This window comes from Neophocaena asiaeorientalis, unplaced genomic scaffold (assembly GCF_003031525.2).
Source record: "Neophocaena asiaeorientalis asiaeorientalis breed wild unplaced genomic scaffold, Neophocaena_asiaeorientalis_V1.1 scaffold40, whole genome shotgun sequence".
Lineage (NCBI taxonomy): Eukaryota > Metazoa > Chordata > Mammalia > Artiodactyla > Phocoenidae > Neophocaena > Neophocaena asiaeorientalis.
Window position 1 is genome coordinate 7,607,658 of NW_020185335.1, and position 21,205 is coordinate 7,628,862.

Consider the following 21,205-nt stretch of genomic DNA (forward strand, 5'->3'; position numbering starts at 1 on the left):
GGAAAAACAAGTCATCCGCTTGAAGCCTAGCTCATTTCTGAAATCCCTGAGAAGTGGGAGAGGAAAATAAACTGTGTACACGTTTGATAAGATACATACACGTTTTAATAATCAATATGTACGTCTACTGCCCCTTCTTCTACATTTTTCTCTTCCTTTTTCTATCTTCGCAGAAGTTGAACTCCAGAAAACCTGTGACTCAGTCTCCTCAACATCCTGGTTATGTGAGCTGGCATTCTAGCTTCAAATGTATGTCTCTGGTACCTTTGTAAAAATATGTTCCAGTTTCAGAAAATAAGACCCCGCTAATGAGCAAACCGCAAGTAGAAGATCTGCTTTGAAAAAATCATATTTCAATTAATGCGATAATCTGGCAATGATTTAAAATGATCACTTGTTTTTGCCAACATGCATAAATATCCTTCTTTCGTTAAACATATTATTGTACCCCTACTATGTGTTGTGTTCACTGTGCTTGTAATTTGTAGAATATGTTCATTTATTTTATTATTGTATTTTATTTTACTGGAATGTTTTCAGGTGTGTTTGTTTAGGTTTGTGCCAGGGAACCTCCCATTTTGCCCCAATGACTGACCCACACCCATCTCTCCTCAGTAATGAACCCCAAGTCTCAAGGCCTGGGAGTCAGGGGGATGCTGACAGCTATATTGATACCTATGATCAATTTCATCTCCATTTTCACACAAATATATCATTTTTCAAATGTAAAGAATTTGTGTAGTGTCTTGTTTCTAGGCAGAATTCTATACCCCTCTTGATTTCTCATATTAACAACTTAATACGTACAGCTAGAAAGGCAGAGAAGGAAATCTATAATTAGAAAACTTCAGGACTCCCCAGATGAATAACTCTTGTCTTCAATGTGACAAACATGAAACAGGGTTTGACACGCAAAGCCTTCCAAAAAAAAACTACACTTCCAGGTTCAAACCCAATGGTCCTGAGAAATAAAGGGCTAATTTTTGCTTGCTGTTAATCACAAATTATTTTTTCCTTTAAAAAATTAATTAAAAACATGAGATGGAATAAATATTTCAGGCGACCAGCAGCAAAATGGGAAAATACCATGTGTTTGGAGTTTTAGTGCCCTCTGAGTACAGAAATTTATTTGCAGCAAGCAGAAAACAGACAGCAAGCATAAAAATACAGCAGAGTCCCCCTAGTAAAATTATTTATCAAGCTAACAAGGGAGGGACCCTTCCAGTAACAACAAGCCAACAAGCCAGTGAGGAAAAGACATGGCTTTATATTTTACCTTTGGGTTAGCAACCCAGTAAAAATGCCAACTGACAAGCACTTCACATAAACATTTCTTTCTAAATGAGCATCCTTGTTAGAAGAAAAGGAAAAAATAAGTCTTTCTAGCTAAGGCGCGCCATAGCCTATAGACAGAGAATTCGAGCGTGTATATGCTGACTCCTTAGTGCCGAAATAATACACCTTAAAAAATAACGTGAATGACGAAGGGAGTTTACAAAACAAATTCAAAGTTCATTAAAGAAAATGTGCTTATATTCTTATCAGGGAATCCTCCTACTTGGACGTTGACAGTCACAGTTTTCTAAGATGCTTTTTCAGGGCTAGCTTAAGAGCCTCCAGCAAAAAAATACATACACATATATTCAGATACACAGATATACATGTACTGACGTTGCCTCTACTGTACAAGCCTCATTGCTATATTTTTTCAATTATTTATTTTATAAGCAAAACCCCAAAGTCAGATTTTACAGTTTAACGATACCAAACTCTGATTATAAATTACAGGTCACTTTACTGCAGCTTGCAATAGCCAAAAAGAAAAAGAAAAAAAAAGAAAGAAAAAGAAGAAGAAAGAAAGAAAAAAGGGGGCGGGGGAACCGTCCAGTTGAAACCAGGCAGTGGCCTGATCTTAATTAAATTTTAAAGAAATAGTAAAAAGATGCCTTCTCAGAATAACTGCGTCCTCAATAACTTGGCAAGTGACACCTGATGAATTTACAATGCAATCACACACTTGGATCCCATCTTTCCTAAAGTGAAACATCTGATAAGTTAACCGTGGCAAACATGGGAAAGGGCCTTCTTTTTATTGTATTAGGAAAGGATGCTGGAGAGGATGCATAATCTGAAGAACACTGTAAGACGCTGAGTAAAGACAGACAGAAACATCTTGCTGGATCTAATACCTCACCCCCCATCCCTCGCCATCACATCCCCACCAATGCCTTAAAAAACACAAATTTCTCAGCAACAGGGATGGAAAAGTTTTCATTCCTAATATCAGCGGGCTCGAAAAGAATAAAACGAAATCCTTCCTTACTTTTTTTTTTTTTTCCTCTCCGGAGCCGAGCGACTGTCTCCGCGCTGCTATGAAAGCTCCGAGCTCTGACGGACAAGGGAACCCTCTGCTCCGGCGCAGGAACCAGACTGCAAGGCCCAAACACACTCCAACTCAAGTCCTCCCAGCTGAGTTTGGGAGCTGGGCCTATTATCCGCCCACAAACGTGTAGGGAGGGCTTACCGCACGAGTCACGTGCTATTTTGTTCCACTGACCTTCGGGCGTTTTACACGAGGGCTTGTCAGGACGCTACAAAGTGAGCAAAGATCAGAGCCAACAGAGGTAACATTCTAATTAACCAGGTTCCCCGTGGAGACTAGAGTGTTTTGAACGCATCCCATTTTTACCAACAGTTTTATCACCAAGAACTAAGCTGGGGAACACTCTGAAAGCAGCGAGTTCTGGTTCCAGAGGCTCCACTAGGTCAGGAGAGCGCCGAGCACGGGGGAAAGCCAGGCTTCCTGGGAAAGGTGCCTCGCATGCGCATGCGTTCTGAGTCTCCAGAGGCTGCCGGAGCCGAGAGGACCGCAGCTGAGGGCCCTCCGCCCTGGGCCGCAGGTGCAGCCCCGAGGTCTACAGAAATCCTGTCCTCATACCAAACTGTGGCTCCTTCCCTGCACGGGGGAACTCGGGCTCACATCTCCAAACACGCCTGTTAAAGCACGTGGACTTTCCTTCTACTACGCAGTGGTGAGGAACTGCTTCCGGGCTTTAAAAGGAGAAAAAGAGAAGAAGAAAAAGAAAAGAAAAGAAAAGAAAATGGCTGGGAAAACTGGGTATCACATAAACAAAACAGCCTTGGAGCATCAGGACAGAACTACCAGGAGGCACTAACCAGACAGCGGTTCTCAGCTGAGGTCCAAAAGGTCAAAATGAGTGAAGGAATTGCTGATCTCTCTTGGCGACCCTCGCCGCTGGGAGGTGAGAGAGGCCAGGCCTCCTGTCCAGCAGGCTCGCCTGGCCACCTGAAAAGCAAGGCAGGATTTCCAACACTGTCAAAGGTATCGTATGCACCCTAAGATTTATTGAAAGGCCTTTAATGGCTCCATCAGAAAGAGGCGGGGTGGGGGGGGGCGGTTAAATAAGGAAGAGAAATTTAAAAGGAAACAGAAAATTCTATTCTCCATTCAAAACTTTCAGCCCAGTCAGAGATGCTTCCTCCGCCATTTCTTGTACATCAGGAACGAACCTCATTCTAAAATATAAACAAACCGGAGGCCCGCCATCGCGGTAGACTCAAGCCCTTTAATTAAGCACCATCTGTAACGAAAGGTCTCCATCCTGAGTAACTTTGCGTTGGGGGTTCAACCCTGGGGTCAGAATCCCTTTAAATAATTGCACCTCAACCCCACCCCACTCAAGACTCAGCTTGGCTGCTGGCAGGAGCCCAGGAAGAAGAAAAGAAACTTTGTCTGAAGAACCCAATTTAATAGGAGGCGTGACCGCAGGGTCAATTTCAGATCAATTCAATTCTCACCTCTACTGCCTACCTGCCAGCAAATGAAGTTACTGTGCTTTTCTATAGACTCAAAGGACTAAAAAGAAATCGTCACTTGCTGCACGTGGATGACCCGTCATTAGAGGATGATTGCTTGCTGAGGGAATGGCAAAAAACAAACTCCCTTCCTCTCTTTTTTGTCATTTTCACCTCACCAGTGATGAAGGTGTAGGATGCGCCCCTGGATTGTTAATTAGGTGGTAATATCTTCCAGCAGTTTATACTGGAGGTCAGGGCCGTGTTGTTTCCCACTCAACACCTGAAACTTCCTCCCCGCTCCCACCCTCAGTATTAGTTCCCATCTGAAATTATATAAATGCTAATAGCTTCATTTCCTGTGGACGCTGGAAAGGGAGGCACTCCGAATGTTCCCACCGGCTTACCCTTGTCCCAGCATTTTCCAAATACTGCCAAAAAAAAAAAAAAAGACCAAAAAACAAAATAAATAAATAAAAGCAAACCCAACCCTTCTGTATAGCTCATTTATTGCTGATAATTTCATTAGGTGCCAGGAAAAGCAAAAAAAAAAAGGCAGACACTAAACAACAACTTTACAGTAATTTTTGGATCGAGGAAATGAAAGACTCAGCAAGCGGCGGGCGAGGAGAGTTTCAACATTGGCATCTGTGAACGGCAGCAATAAATCTGAGATTTTGGCAGGTGACTGAATGTGTGCTTTTAGAACGAAAGCTCTTTACAGAAGCATCATTTTGTTTTAAATAACGAGTGCTATACTAGTGCAAAAATTCCTTCTTCCTTCCCCCCACCCCCAAATGCTCCCAAACGCATAATGTTCCTTTCTTTACGGCAGCCCCTTTGATAGCATTCTAACGTTGACTGGAAATAATGTGAGTTCATTGAGCTGCTTGCCCTGTACCTGCTCTGCCATAATTAATTGATTAAATCTGCTCACTAGTGGGCCGGTGTCCACAGAAAGGAAGACATTAGGCAGCCTTGTATGGAAAGGGGGATGGGGGGGCTTAGGCAGGAGCATAATCTGATTAAACAAACAACAACAACAAACAATTAGGTCAGCTAGTCCCAGTAATAAAACGCTTTAAACAGAATTATTTTCCCTTATTTTCTCAGTGCCAACAAATACAGTGATGTAATGTGCTTAAGACATACTCATGGCATCTGTGACGGACTGGTCTGCTCTCCAGATCTGCGTGCCAGACAGCATCCTACCCCTTGCTGTCTTCCAGGACGGGGCAGTTACTCTAAAAACTGAGTACCAAGAGGCCCTGAGGGGTCTGCAGTGAAGCCACAGTCAAGACCAGCCACGGTTCTCACTTGGGCTTTTCAAACCGAGGCACCAGGAGACGAAAACTTACTGTCTGTGTTTTCCCATGGCCTTTGCCTGAGAACACCTCATTCACCATTTCTGTTAAAATATTTTGATGGACTCTGCAAAGGAAATATGCTTATGACATCTTTAATTTTACGTTGGAATTAAATAGCTGTGCTCACATTGACACTGGACATTGGGAAACCATGCTTGCGTTTTATTTCTGGGTGATTCCTGGCAACGTGGGAGGACACGTTATACAAAGTAGAAACAAGATTTCGGAGTCCTTTTACTGTGTTTTTTGTTTATATCCCAGTTCATAACAGAGTAAAGCCTTCCTTACATTGGTTTGAATTCACATCGGCATAGGTATAGTCAGGATAAAACATATCCACTCAGCTAATTGTTAAGACTAGGAAAAAAAAAAAAGTGACGGGTACTTAGAACCCGGGAAGAGCTGTTTTTACAAGTTCCATCAGGAAACTCCCGCGGGTGACAGGAAAGCTACCAACAGGCCTCTCCCCTATGTTATATGTGTCCGACCTGCCCTGCCCCAAGGCAGCTCTGTTAAGGCTCGGTTGCATCCGGATGGGTCTTAGCCAATGTCAGGAACATCTGTAATGGGTAGAGCATACACATCAGCAGGCTAAGGTCCGCCAGTATCTCCTGAAATTAGTGTTTCAACACACAAGATGAAAAGAGCATGTATTAAAGGCCTGCTTTCAGTTTTGGTGCCAACCACGAGTAGTTGTGTTACCTCCTTTTGACAATTCACGCTAAGAGACAGCCTCTAAGGTGGACTCCAAAGCCACTCTTTGTCTTAGGGTCAAGCAACACCATCACTTCTTTCCATGGTGACGATGCTAACATCCCACCTGACCCAGGGATGCGACCATGGAGAAACTGACATCAAACAGCAGTGTGGGATTGTCGTCTCTCTTGATCGTCATGTTAGAAGACTTTGCTTAGAAGGCACAACCTTGATAAATCATGCACTTGGGTAGATTTGCGTATGTTAAGCTGAAACGTGCACTAATGGAAAATGTTAGGATCAAGGGATGCTATGAAAATGGAGAATTTGATCTTTTTGTGATGCCACTTAGGACGACTATTCTGCAATATGCCCAAGAACCAGAATATAATCTAGACTGTGTTTCTGAGAATAAATAAAATAATCAAATGCCTCCCCACATGGCTTGTGATTTAATTCTCACACTCTAGCCTAGAAAATTGCCAAAAATAAGCCACAAAGTTGTACATAGTGGAAATCAGCAAGACAGCAGAAAGCTAGTGATTCCCCATTTTTGGCTTCCAGGACTGAAGTCTCTTAACCAAAGTGACTTTCTGAAAATAAACTAAGTAACTCTCCCAGGAGTATCAAGTATCGAACTTTTCATATATCAGCTTATAATATCTAATACCACAGAGTAACTTGGAGGAATTGTCCTCCTCTCCAAATTCCCCATCTAGCCAAATGCCTTTCTCTTCCTCACTCTCACCTGTCAATCATGTTCACAGCTGAAATTTGATTTCTCTCCCGCCAGTAACCTTATATGAAATATTACGGTGGGGGGGGGGGCGGTCAAGACCCGGGTGAACCTTGCCTTAAAAGTTCATTAACTCTTTGCTCAAAATGGATGGTTTCGGTGTAACAAAACCTGCCCGGTGTGTCTGGATCATTATATTTAATAGATGGCTTTCAAACTGCAATTATAAGGACAGGGATAAAAGAAAGGAATAGAAAGAGAAAGGAATAAAGTATTGGTATGGCATGCATACACAAGGATACACAAATTAATCCCAAAGGTGTACACTTAGTTAAAATCTATGTATGAGAGCTATTAAAGAAAATGTTAATTTTGTTTAAGGCTAGGAAAGAAATCATGTTAAATATTCACAGTCCAGTTATTCAAAGCCTGTCCTTATAATAACGTGTAAAAGTAAGTAATCAGATACCATATCAGAAGAGCGGGAAAAAATCCGGGTCTGTTTCCTGACACCCTCAATTCACTGGATTCTTAAAGTGTCTCCTTCTTAAACAGTAGCAATTTGACGGTGGGACTTAAACCCAAAGCTGTATTTCATGCAAATTTCTCAGCAAGCAAATTTAAAAAAAAAAAAAAAAAAAAAAAAAGTCAAACTTCATTCCATTAGCCAATAAGACGTAACAGGAATACATAAAACGATAACACTAAGTAATTATTGGTGTAAGAGTGTTGGTCTAGCTCTCTAAACGAAGAGGATTCATAATTAAATTCACCCCGGGATCCCTGTAATTGAAAACCCATTTAAATAGCTTAATTTCATTTTTTTTCATAGGTGAAAATCACATTTCTGCCTCCCTCTGCCTACATTTGAAGGGAGGCGTGGCTCCAAACTCACACTTGGACACAGGAGGGGGACAACGCAAATTGTCTGACATTCAGATATAAAGATGAGTCAACAGACTCACGCTAGTTAAGGCTAAAGGTCTGAGATCTACTCGGACCGGATTAGTACTCTGTATACCACACCGACGTCATGAAGTCAATATAAAAATGCATGCATGCTCATCTCAACACACAATGCATCCTTCACTTCAGCATCTGGTATCACCATTTACGTACATGTGAAACCCCAATACTAAAACCACTAAAGCAGGAGACCTTCGCACCTCGAAAACGATCAGCATTCCTCACTTGCTTTGCTTGCTTGCTGTCTCCCTCATGGAAAATGCACTAAAACAAGCACATGCAAATCAGAAATCAAGATGTACCTCTTGGACTTCAGGCAACAGGATTTTTCACATCACTGATGTAGAGGATTCCCTTGGGTACCTGATTTAGTAAATATATTAAAATAAACAAAGGGTCATTAATAACCATGAAGAGGGCTTTAGAAGGACAGTATGTTCAAGGCAGCCTAACTACCTATGAAGAGGGCAGAATGAGACCAAAAGAAGAGTGATTTAGGTCCATTTGCTTTGGCATCCTGGTCTCAGCCCTGCCAGAGGAAGGGTTCACATGGAAGAGAATGGCGTGGGATGCTTTATCAACGACCCCTCTTCACTCTTGCTCTGGTCCTGGGGGGGGCTGAGACAGTGATGCCCACTGGCCTGGCAGCCTGGATCAGCTTTAGAGCTGCCCTCAGTTCAGAGAACCAAGCGATCCTGGGTTCACAGTGGAGGAGGATATGAATGGTCTCTGATGGGTGTCTCTCAAGTGTTCAAAGACTGCCCATCCCCAGGGAACCAAAACCAAACCCTGGCTCTTTACTAGGGCCTGTTTCTCTTCCATCTTCCCCCCTCCTCTTCCATGGCCCTGGTCTATTCTGCTGGTACTGATGACCTTAATTGCAGACGTTCTCTTAACAAATAGAACCATTTAGAGACCACCCTTTTATTTATTAACTTCCTCTCTGTTTAAATTAGTAGCAGAGAATGCTTAGAACGGTAATATGAAAATGAGATTGCTTTAGAAAAAAAAAAAAGTCTTTTTGCTTCACAGTGAATAACAAAGCACAGTAATTCAAAGTAGTTAGCTTTCTATGGTTCAAAAACCCCTTATTGCTATTAGCTATACTAATGTAAGTGGCAAAATAATTATCATTTACTGTACGGAGTCCAATATTTTCCAGACAGCAGTTTAATAACAAAGCAGACCTGTCATTTCTCCCCCTAGTTAGCCATACTCTACAAGTTCAGACTGTCAAAATATATTTAAAATCTAATTTAAAAAATTCAACATGCTTACAGTCAATCTGGGTACAATAACTGTGATAAACCAGTGAGTCAATCTGATTTTTTTTCCAACGTGGAGATTCAGTTACTCTTCTTTAATCTGCCCCACTTTTATTTGAATTACTTTACAATTGGTGTGAAAAAATACACACAACGCATACACCTGCTGAAATCTGTAGGCTGCTGTAACTGACAGAATCTTTTACTTAAATTTTCATTTAGCGTAACTCTATAATTTTCCCAGTTCCCTTTATCTAAATAGTCTGACTATGCATTAAGATACTCATATAAACAAATTTGTATTCATATCTGTCAGAGCTGCCCCAAATACATCATGGACTTTCATCCACATTTCACGTTAGAAATGCTTTTAAAACATTACAGCACAAAATACTCTTTCATGTCAGAGTATACACTAATCTTTTGCCAAATAAATTATTTCTATGCCAAAAAAAAAAAAAAAAAAAAAGAAACAAGACACATACTGAAGTTATAAAACCTGGAAGTGTTATCTGTGATATCAATTATTCTCCATTTCAACTTCAAATGGCTAATCTCAAACAAACAAACAAAACAAAACAAGAAAACTTCCCATATAAGGTCACTTAAAAAAAAAGTCTTTAGGAACAACAGATTCTTTTAGAAATGCTAGTGAATAGAGTTTAAAAGCTTAAGAGATTGTGGAGGGAATATTTTTGTAATTCCTTTGGGGCAGTGCAAACGTATGTTAAGCTTCTGCAAGGAATATTTACAGGAGATCATAGACTCGTGAGGCGTTTTTCAATTTTAGAACAATATTACAAAGCAATAATTGAACGGAGACTTTGCAAAATGCCCGTTTGCCTTCCTGACCAGCTCACTCATAGCCTCTGTTATTTCTGGAGAAAAAGAATCGGACCTCATTAAATGCGTATTTGGAATCTTGCCTGAAATCTCATAAAGTAGATGTCCTTTTTAGATCACTGGTGTCCCTTTCCTCAAGATGACCTCTATTCTCTGGCCACCTGGGGAGCCCATCCTGTTATCGAGGCATCTACTTTCAAAAGCTGAGGAGAGAGAGATTCTGTTTGCACACCTGAATAGGGTCCAAAAGCCATTGCCATTTTCTGTTCTCATCACCTTCACCTAGGCTAGTCACTGGGGAAGGGTGGTGGAGGGCAAAGGGGTCTCACAGCGGAGCAGGAGAGGAGATTTTCCATCCTGACCGCAGCGGTGTAGTCGAAGCCAGATGTCTGCTAGCACAGAGCCTTGAAAAGTGGGACCTATTTACCTAACCATTAAATAGTACTTTTAAAATAGCATAGGAATGTACAGTGATATTCCAAGGAAGATTTTAAAGGTCTCACTACCGGTACAGTGCAGGGAATTAACACGGACAGTGCACCCTGAGAACATACAGGTGCTCTGAGTCTCTGACCTCTGCAGTGCTCTGAGTCATGCCAAGTCCAGCGAAGGTTTTATGGGAAGATCATTATTCTAAGACAGACCATTCAGGCTAGGTTTGGCTCCCGCCTACCAACACGTAGAGTAGACCAAAAAGAACTCTGTCGTGTGACCATGTCTGTGTCCTAATGTGGAAATGGTAGATTTATCTTTTAATAGCCTACCCCCTACAATGTGTTACAGTTCCATAAATAGATTAGATAGATAGATAAATGGCAGATGAAAGAATATGTTGGATCCATTGCCTGAAAACAGACTCAACTATCATCTTTTAACAGATTTCATCTGAGAATGATGACTGCGGGTTTCCCCCAGTCTAAGAAAAAAGATTTCAGTAGAATCTGACAGTGTAAAAGTGCGTCAGATGCTGAGATCATTGCTTTTGTTTCAACATATTTATCTGCACATTTATGAATCCTTCCTTGAGCAAAGAAAAAGGAAAAAAGCGGGGGCGGGGGGAATTTATTTGAGAAGGTGCAATGATGCTTAACTGCTTCACACTCAAGGATCCAAAAAACTGAAGGTCCCTGTAAGAAAAAAATCCTACATGGAAGGCCTCCCTTCTGAAATTAGTTGTTTTAAAGTTTCTCCTCTTTAGACAGTTTCTGAGTGCCTGAGATTTGACAGCAACTGTGTTAAATCTGGGAATGCAAGCAAGCCCCTCTTGCTGGAGCTGTGGGTGAAATCCTAATAAAGTTTTCCTGAGTAGCTTTCCTCTACAATAAACGTCAAACTCTATCAAGGAAAACCCCAACTGTATGGAGATTTCTAGAAAGATTTTAAAACAGTCTATCTAGATTTCCTTCTTTTTCTTTTGCCTCTTCACTGTCTCTAACCAGAGCAGGAAAAAAAAAAAAAAAAAATCTAGATCTGGAAATGGGCCGGAAAATTAATAGAGTAAAAATCAAATGATCTGGAGCTGATGCTCTTATTTGCAGAAGGTTCCTGAGGCAGCTGGAAGGTGGGATGGGGGGTGTCCCAAGGTGAAAGGCGGAGCCTTTTAGGGCTGAACCCCACTCCCTCCTTCCATGCGCCCACCCCAGAGCGCAGCAGAGCAGGTATTTTCAATGTCCCCAAGGGCTCCACTGTGGCCAGGGCAGTCCTCTTGGAAACCTTAAACCAAATCCCAATACAAATCCAAGTACCCAGCTGGGTCGCGGGCACCGGGTGGGTGTGGGGCCCTGGGGCTTGCTGGGAGTGGCCGCCGGTGGTGCCCCAGCACGGGCGCGGGCATCTCGGAGGGGAGCCGCTTTGTTAGCGTCCTGAGCCTGCGACTGGTCCCCCGGGGCGCAGCCCAGGGCCTGAGGCACGCGAGGACTCCTCTTGGCCTCAGGCAGCCGCCGGACCCGACCGCGCCGGCCCTGCTTCCTGTCCTTCTACGCTTGATGCAGTGGCCAGGGGACCCTGAGGATGCGGAGTGCACCTGGCCAGGGCAGTGATGCCCAGAGTGAATGGGCCCCGCAGAACAAATGTAGACCGGGAGGGGGGTCGGGCGGGGTGGAGGGTGCAGGGCATGCATGCGTAGGGAGAGGGGATGCATGGAAACTGGGAGACGGGACCTCAGCATCCTCCCCGCCTTCATCTTCTTCATTCCAGGCTTCAAAGTCCTTGGCATGGGAAGCTCCCGCTGGCCTTAGACATGCCAGAGCCACTTCCCAGCTCTTCTCTGCATCCCTGCCTTTGTCTGCACTGGACCTGCCCCAGAAGTGACTTAATGGGTCCAAAGGCTCAGCTTAGGTGACTGCCTTCTGGTACAAGGCAGTGATTTCTGAGTCTCTCTGATGGCCCTGGTGACTAGGCATGGTGGGTAGAGGTGCCAGAAATTATAGAGAGGACACTGGGATGGGACAGGGACCAGGTGGTAAGGGGCCAAAGCCCTGGAGCTAAGGACATCTCTATTGCTTTTAGGGATCACGGGGATTTCAGGGTCTGCCAGAGGGCTGTCAGTCACCCTGCAAACACATCTAGCCTGGTGGGAAGCTAGGGCCCTAGGAATGACCTAGAGTTGACCTCTGGCAACTGGGGGTCATAAGCCAAGGTCCGTCTCTTGTTAGTAATACTCCCCCCAGCCCCTGCACACCAGCCGCTACCTGCCCTCTGCTCCTCTGGGCCTAGTTTGGGATTGCCTATTTTTCTGGGACCCTCAGGCCTGCTTTCCTTCTGGAAAATCCCCCAAAGGAGACCAGAAACCCACTTCCACAGGCTTCCAGAAGTGGATGAAGTCATGCAGAACCAGGACAGATTTTGGTTGCAAAAGGGAACTCGGCACTGCTGACCGGAGTTTTCAGGCCAGGATTCCCTTCACAACCATCCTTTTTTGGGGATTCTCTCAGGAGAGCGGTTACCACGCCTCCTCTCCCAGTTCTATAAGGTTTCATGGCCTCTCCTATTTCCTAACCGAAAGAACCAACCACAAGGAAAAACCATTCTTTGGCATCTTAGCTTGGAAACACTCAAGGTTGGTGATCAGAATATTTAGAATAAATTCAGAATCCAAATCCCCAGCGTGTAACTCACACCCAGGCCTGGGCTGGGTGAAGGCCAAGGGGGCGTGGGGAGGTGAGCACAGAACTATTTCTACTTCCTCTCCTCCTCTCCCAAAGCTCCACAGACACCCCTCCCTCATCCTCCCTTCTTGAATTAATGCCCCTTTCTAATCGTAACTAAAGATCCAAGAATCTGTGGAGAAGGGAGGAATGCGATTTTGCAATCCGGAGTTCTAATTATAGAAAAAATTGTTACTTGACAAAAAGAAAGGAAAAGAAAATGAATTGTGTTCAACAGGGAAGAGGTGCTTAGCAGATGACTACGATCTGGGTAGAGAACTGTGCGTTCCAATCATAGCCTCTCTGTGGAAAATGCATTTTGTGAATTTCTTAAAACTGTCCAACTCTGATGCACATTCATAGAAAGGTCTGATTTCTGCGTGCCGTTGATGTGTTCTTTCTATATTGGCCTTGTTATATTGGGCAAACTTAGGGAAAACACACAAAGGGCTTTCAAATTTAAGCAATAAAAACAGTCACGATGCCATCAAACCTACTGCGGTGACCACAGAAATATGGGCGTAACACATCCAATGTCTCAAATGTCCCCACTGCAAAATCACAGATTGAAATATTTATAAATGCCCCCAAATTAAGACATTTGCAATTTCCTCGGGGCTCTTAATTGGGGTTCGATCTCTAAAATTTTCGAAACAGAAACACACGTGAACATACAGGAAAGAAACGGACAGCTGAACCTGGTTTGCACCTGTGTGCAAATGTGTACACTGGGTGACCCTTGCCTTCGAAGTCTGCGTCACCATTCTCTCTGGCTTGCCTCATTTCTCACCTCCCACAGATGCTACAAGGAATGGAGAGCCTGGGGTTTTGCTACGCCTTCGTGCCAAGCAATTTGATTTGCTTTGTTTTTTGTTTTGTCCCTCTCTAAAGGGTAAAGATGTTCCCACATTGTTGCAGGACTGTACTTCTTTATGCCCCGGCAATCATGAGACAGCCTGGGAGACTGAAATTCTCTCACCCTGTCCCCTACCCCCGCTGGAGAAAAAAAAAATGCCAGACAGAGCTGGGTTTGTTCAAGAGCCGTGGTGGAGCCAGGCTTGGAGAGAATTTCCCTTTTCTGGGGCTGTGTGATGTCTAGATTTTGAAGATTTATATCAAAAGTGAGAAAAGCAGTGTTATCAGAAGGTGGGTGAAGGCTCCTGCTCTGTTTTTAAACAAATACAGAAACAAACGGACTCATCCTGATTCAGTGGGCTGGAGGGCTGGACCACCTCCCTTATGGCTACTGTCCGCCCAGCCTTGGACTTGGGACATCTTTCAAATTTAGGATGGGCCCGGAGTGAGAACAAACTAGGTTTCTCTTATTTTACTCTGGACAACAAGGAAGGCACCGACCCCAAATTATTCATCTAGCCTCCTGAGTAATAATCAGAAGTGGTAAAAAGGATATCCTCTCACGGTAGTTATCTCTTCCCTAAGAATGAAGACATTTCTTCAAGAAAAGGGACAAGATTTAAAAATAAATCAAACGAAAGTAAATCGCAGTGGGGAGCCTCGCGGACGAGCAGTGTAAAGCGGGTGAACCTGGCTTCCTAGCCTCTCTGATCCCATGTTTATATGAGAAGTAAGCCCCACAGCTTTGGCTGTGTGTTTTACTGGCACGGAAATCAGACGGCTAAAGGTTGTCCCTCGTGGACCTCAGTCTTGCAACCTATCTCTGTTAGTCTTTAACTACCGACAGGCAAAAAATTGAGATACCTGTGTGGCCAGCGGACTTTTAAATACATTGATTGGCCTAGAACACCGGGGGAGTACATTTGATCAAGCCAAGGGTGAATACGGAAGTAAGTTGGTCTGAACCAAGAACAAAGACAACAGCAAAAACCTTCCAACTACTGTACTCGGGAACCTCTGAATGTGTCACAAGCCACTTCAGTCATTTCAGACAAGGACACGCTGGGAATGTGTCTACTGAGACGGCTGCGCCCCATGTTTGCAAGTGTGGTCACCATCTGCCCCCTGTACGCCGTGTTTAACCTTAAAGCTGGTGGTTTGGCAAGGGGAGGTCCTATTTCAGAGCGGAAGTATCTCGAATCAACGCTACTGAATAAAAACTACCGGGGTAAGGGTGTGAGGGGGAAAAGCTCAGAGCCTTAGAATCCCGCCTTCAGTAATAAATAGAGCCTCTCGCATTGGAATGGCCTCTGTTGAGAGCCCAGGTGGTTACGCATGAAGGCAGATAAATATGATTATCTACACATCATTTCCTCACTGAGATCAGGAAGTAGAATCTCTGCCTATTTGATGTCAATCTATTAATGTGTCGGATACACTGTAAAAAATTGTTACACGGTTCTGGAAGAAAAAGAAAACATGGGAGGTGAGTTTGCGGATGCCTGAGAGCAGAGAAGGGGGAGGGAAAAAAAAGCACACGGAGGGGGTGTACTTAACTAACATTGGTTTCACTTACGGCTCTGTCTGATGAGTGACCACGTTTGACATCACTGATAAATACAATACTATCCAGGGCCCGAGAGAAAATCAGGGTGCTCGGCTCTGTTAAAGCTTCTGCCCGTGGCATCTGCTTGGGGAGGGGGGGGGGTCAATTATTTATTTATTTTTCTTCTTAGTAGAATTATCTGCCAGAGAAACAACGAAGCGTGAAAAAGTACTGTTTAGAGTGTGCATGTCTACATAGGCTTTAAAAATGCTAGCTGTTAACCTTCTGTGACACTTCCCTTCACATCAACGCATATACCTTGTAAATTTCAGTGGATTTTTTAAAAAAAACCAATATTACAGGTTGAAAACAATCGCACCTATTCATTCTGGCGCATCGTAAAGTAAGAAACACCAGCGTGCTTTTCTGTGGGTCTGTATGATCCTCAGACAGGAGGCACAGTTAAGTAGCATGGAGCTTATACGTTTAATAGCTTTCATCTCTTAACACATTTATTTTTTAAAAAAGGAAACTAAACAGAAGTCAGGGGTAGGCTGTTTTCCATGACTGCAGATAGTAATAAAAATAATAAAAATACAGTTCTCACGTAAATTTCATTTTGTGAACACACGGGTAAGCACATGACGCTGTGGGGCTTCCAAAATGTGGTGTATCCCACCGATGGCTCCAACTTGTGAGTGGGCTCAGTTCTGTATTTGGAATGAAAGGAATTTTAACACTATTTAGACAAAGACTCAAATGCAGTGTAAAGGGAAAGCTAGATTTCCTTACATGATTAAAAAAAAAAATGTAGAGACTTATTTGTAGTAAGGGCACTCAGGCAGGATTTCTTTGTTAAAAAAAAAAAAAAAGCATGTATTTGTGTTCACCACTCTCATTACATTTCAAAGTTTTTAGTAATGGTTATTTCTGAAAGTGCCTTTCATTAGGAGTTAGCCTTCTCTTAAAGGCAGCCACCAAAACCTCACTTTTTTGCCAGCACCTCTGTATTTGGCTTTTTCATATTTGGGGCAAAAACCTGCTTATTATATTAAACGGCCTTGTAGGGGCCTAGCAAAATGCTTAATTGTTGGACCACTGTATTTTTTCGCAAGTGGCATTCCTCGTGAGGTAACTGCAGTAACTCCATCCAGGTCACTGTTATTTTGAAAATGTTTGCCTAAAATTTTGTGTCTGATGCTGGGCTTCCTGTATAAGCGATATTTCTGCTTCTACAGGGGGAGACTGCAAATCTCCTCGTTGGGATCGGACCAAAAAAACAAAACAAAACAACACAAGAACTCTGAGACAGAGAAGAACAGCTAACTTCAAGCACATGGAGGTAGGTTTACTATCAAGACCTGTGTTAAAGCAAAATAAAGTGTGGATTCAGGGGCCCTATCCACTGTCTTCATGTTCTGTGAAAAAGGGTAGGAAGGCTGACACACCGGCCAGAGCTCATCAGCGCCAAGCACAACCTGTTTTCCTCAAAATCAGGCCTTCGTTCAGAGTTGCAATATTATTGTTATTATTATTTTTTGAAGAACAGAAAACAAAATAAAACAAAAGTCACCGTGTTTGGCTATATTTTCAAAACAGTGTTGGCTTTGTCTAACGTTCTATTAGCCATCTAGGGGAAGTTGCTGAAGAATGCAAACTGCATGAATTTGTAACATTAGTTGCATGAATTTGTGTCATTTTAAAATAGGTCAGTGCTGTTAGTGAAGGTAGCTCCAGACTTTCCAAGGGATCTTTTAAGTGAGCCCGCACACATAGCCTGTGTTGGGGTAAATACCGATAAATCAAAGCACAGCCTTTATTCCAACCAGGCATTATTTTCTGCTTGTATTCCAGGAGCTAAGGTGCTCTGAAATCATTACCAGCTCATCTACGTGGAGAAGCCCTCAGCTAAATATTCACAGGGAAATATGATTTAATAACAGTTTAAACCCAGATACGTACTTGGACTTCTGTGAGAGGTGGACTTTTCTTTTTCCTATTTAAGACAAATGACCTTCAAAGTTAAGAAACAAACAAACAACTGTAATTTGTCCAAAGTGTTGATGTGAAATCCTGTCAGGCCTTGCTAACAAGAAAATCATGGCATGTAAGGGAAGAAGGAAAAATAATCAATTTGAGCCAAAAGGCAAGAATTGTTTATCTTTACCATTGAATGCGTATGTGCCCAAGCCACCTCTGCCAAGGCCTTCTCTGCTGGGCTCGTTTCCCTCTAGATGGGTGTGTGGTGGGATGAGAAGCTCAGGGCGAGGCTGAGAAGGCCCTGCTCTCTGGTTGGGATTTTTGTTTGTTTGTTTCCACCAGGGCAATGATGTCTCTACTTATTTGAAAACTGAGAACTCTGGGGGAGGGGGATTTTGAGAGATTGTAATTTACATTTATATTAAATATTACTAATTATTGGAAGGGACTGGCCTTCCACCTCACAAAACAGCCTATGTTTCACTCTGAATTATTGCCTCATCACTTGTCCATTAATCCTTCCTCTGGAGAAAAGGATGCCTTTTACACTTCTAACGCAGTGTTGGGCCCAGTTAAACTGTACACTAAGAAACTGAGTACAGAATCAAAAAAAAAAAATGCAGTTTATTATTGTAGATTATTCTTTCTCTTGATATAACCAGAATTGAAAATGAAAGAAAAGCACATAGGAACATCACGCGTGGTTAGTTAGTAACTCAAGATATAAAACAATTTTGCACAGCAAAATATGTAAAAGAAAAGTAACTGACAAGATTTTTTTATATTTATTGTGGTAAGATTTACTTTTCATTTTGTTTTTAAAGACAGGATGTCAGTCCCTGAAAATAACATTTACTGATTATTGCCTTTAAAACTGTGGATTTTTTTTTTAAGTTACAGAAAATCCAGTTCTGCACCACAATACAACTGTAAAAAAATCTGCATCACCTTAAAACTGTGCAGTAATGCCATTTTTTATAACTGCATCCATTTATTAGCGTTCTAAACAGTTTTGCAAATTTTTTTTGTATTATATGCTTGCAGGTTATATCTTAGTGCAATTCAGTCCCAGATACTTTAATTTTGAAAAAAAAAAACATACATTTTGAATGTAAAATACCCCTACAGATATAAACAGGGGTGTTTCCCCTTTTAATACTTTGGTTTTCAATACAGTCAGTGGTATAGCAAAGACTACACATACCCAACTTATATTTAAGTTGCAAGCACATGCTGTATAAGCTACTTTTTTTTAAACAGTCCCCTTGCAAACTCTACCCCCCTTAACATCACAACAGTAAACAATTTAGTGCATCAATCTTTTAAAAAATCTACAGCTAAACAGACCTAACTCTTTCAAATTTATCTATAACATTCCTTTATCTGTAGCATACATTTTAACTGGGCTAACAGATTATAAAAACTAGAATTAAATTATATACTAGAAACCCATAGCATTCCACATTTGACAATGACCAAAAGCCAAAAAAAAAAAAAAAAAAAAAAAAAAAAAAAAAAAGGAAAAAGAAAACAAACCAAAAAAAATAACGGGGCAGATTTCTTTTTTTAAAAAATAAATTTTAGACTGCTTTCGGCAACAGCACAATTTTAGTCCCCCCAGTGGGGCAGTCATTCTTATTAAAAAGAAAGCATTAAGAGTTCTTTACTGTTGGCCGTGTTAAATTTTTTAACCCATTCTGGCATCTTTAACAAGGAATCCCTTCAGTGCATTTACAATGGGAGGCTGAAGTTCTGAGTAACTCAAAGCAGTTTTGGAGCAGATGCAAACTTTCATGGGAAGAAGGCTCTACGGTTGCACTTTTTTTGTTCTGAACTCAAAAAACTCATGAGGCAATAAAACAAAAGTATGAATGCCAATGCCATAAGTCTTCGAACGTCCATTTCCAAGCCAAAAGGAAAAAAAAAAAAGAAAAAAATAATTATACCATACATGTCCAGCATGCAGGCTTTTTTTTTTTATTAATATAATGTCTCTTTTCCATAAAGTCTTTGAAACAGTTATAGTTCATTGTTGCTAAGACAAAGTAGCAAGCATCATAATGCATGAGATGAGAATGAGTTTTTTAAATGGCAGACTAAACTCTCAGATTTGGCATCATAAGGACCAAAACTCACGAGTCACACCCAGAAGGTTGATGCAGGCTTGATTGTGGCAGGTTCATGAGGATTTTTCCCCTCTATTTTAGCATAACAATGCTCAAAAAAACCCGATGGAACTCAGCACGCTGCAAGTGTATAACATTTCACATTTTTTTTTTCCTTTGCAAGCTCAATCTCATACGAAGAACTCAGGAGGAGAAAAAAAAAACTTAGCTTTTTTTTTTCTTTTTTTTCTTTTATCTCAGAGGAGATGGGTGGAGAGGGAGTGAGGGTGGAGTGTGGGGAGGAAAAAAAAGGAGGTAACACAGCAAGCTCCAAAAACTCTAATTAAAAAAAAAAAAAACTTAATTTTTTTTTTTTTCTTTTCTTTCTCTTATCTCAGAGGAGATGGGGGGAGAGGGAGGGAGGGTGGAGTGTGGGGAAAAAAAAAAAGGAGGTAACACAGCAAGCTCCAAAAACTCTAATTAAAAAAAAAAAATCCAAACAATACGAACACACACACACAGAAAATGAACACCAGCTCATGAACTGAAGAAGAAAAAAATATGTGAATGATGCGGGCTTCAAAGGTGAGCATGAGGAACTCTGCCGAGATCGCTGAACATTGAGCACGTTGGGGGGGAGTGTTAAAAAAAAAAAAAAACAAACAAGCTAGCGAGTTATGGAGAATTTCAGATTGGCAATGCATGAGCCAGACAACCTGCCCCTCCCCGACTTCAAAACAGCCGTCGCCACCACCACCAACTCGGAGCACGGTGTGTGTTGTGTGTGTGTGTGCGTGTGCGTGTGTGTGTGTGCGTGTGCGTGCGCGCAGGGGGCAACTGGGGGGGGCAAGCTCGGGAGGGGAGGGGGCGAGGCGGTGGCGAGTAAGGCTCTGGAAGTGGCAAGCCCACACCCGAGTCGGACCCCCACGGAGCACTTATCAAGGTGGCTAGCTGGGATCGCGTGTCAGACTCACATGAAAAACTCGGGAGAGGACGGGTTGTCGCTGCTCGAGCCGTTTTCTCGGAAGCCGCTGCTCACCAGCTTCTCGTATTTCTCCTTGTACGCGTCCCTCTCGCGCACCAGCCTGGAGATCTCCTGCTTGAGGTGGTCGACCTGCTGCAGCAGCTGGTTCTTCTCGGACTCCAGGACGTGCCTCTGCTGCACCCTCTTGAAGCGGCAGGACTGGGCATAGCCGCGGTTTTTCAGGGTCCGCCTCTTCTGCTTCAGCCGGATCACCTCCTCCTTGCTGACCCCGCGCAGAAAAAGGCCAGCTGCTGCGCCCCGCGCGCGTAGCCATCGAAGCCGCCCTGGAGCTGGTGGCTGTTGCTGATGAGCGCCTCGACCGCGTCCTCGGGGCTGAAGCCCAGCGCCTCGGGGTTCAGCTGCTGCGGGTAGCCGGTCATCCAGTAGTAGTCTTCCAGGTGCGCCTTCTGCTCGCTGCCCGAGCCCGGGCTGGGCGCCGAGAAGCTGGGGGAAGGGGGCACCGAGCTGCACGGCGTGCTCATGGGGGTGGAGGACAGCGAGCCCCCGGCGATGAGACGGCCACACTGGCTGATGATGCGGTCGGTCTCCACCGGTTCCTTTTTCACTTCAAACTTCATCAGATCGAAGTCATTAACATATTCCATGGCCAGGGGACTGGTGGGCAGGTCGGAGTTGCTCATTGCCAGTTCTGATGCCATTCTCCTGCCGCCGCCGCCGCCGCCGCCGCCGCTCCGCCAGATGGGCTGCAGGAGAGGGGCCAGCGGGCTGTGCTGGGTGGCCAGCGGGTGAGCCAGCTTGCCGGGCTGGGGCGCTTCTAGCTCGCGCGGCGGTGGCTGGCCCGAAACCTCCGAGCGCGCACACAACCCCCCCGCCCTGCCCGCGCCCCCCGCGCCCGCCCT

The 21,205-nt window shown here is 43.4% G+C and overlaps 1 protein-coding gene across 1 annotated transcript in view; it reads right to left on the reverse strand.

The window, feature by feature from the left end:
• The window catches only part of MAF (MAF bZIP transcription factor), a 363,185-nt gene extending 342,018 nt beyond the window's left edge, over positions 1–21,167 (reverse strand). The window contains 5 exon segments of the mRNA XM_024735513.1: positions 7,884–7,944; positions 15,267–15,377; positions 15,844–15,946; positions 20,296–20,576; positions 20,579–21,167. Of these exon segments, the coding sequence (XP_024591281.1) occupies positions 7,894–7,944; positions 15,267–15,377; positions 15,844–15,946; positions 20,296–20,576; positions 20,579–21,004 (972 nt within the window). The 5' untranslated portion in view covers positions 21,005–21,167 and the 3' untranslated portion in view covers positions 7,884–7,893.
• Between the last annotated feature and the right edge of the window lie 38 nt (positions 21,168–21,205).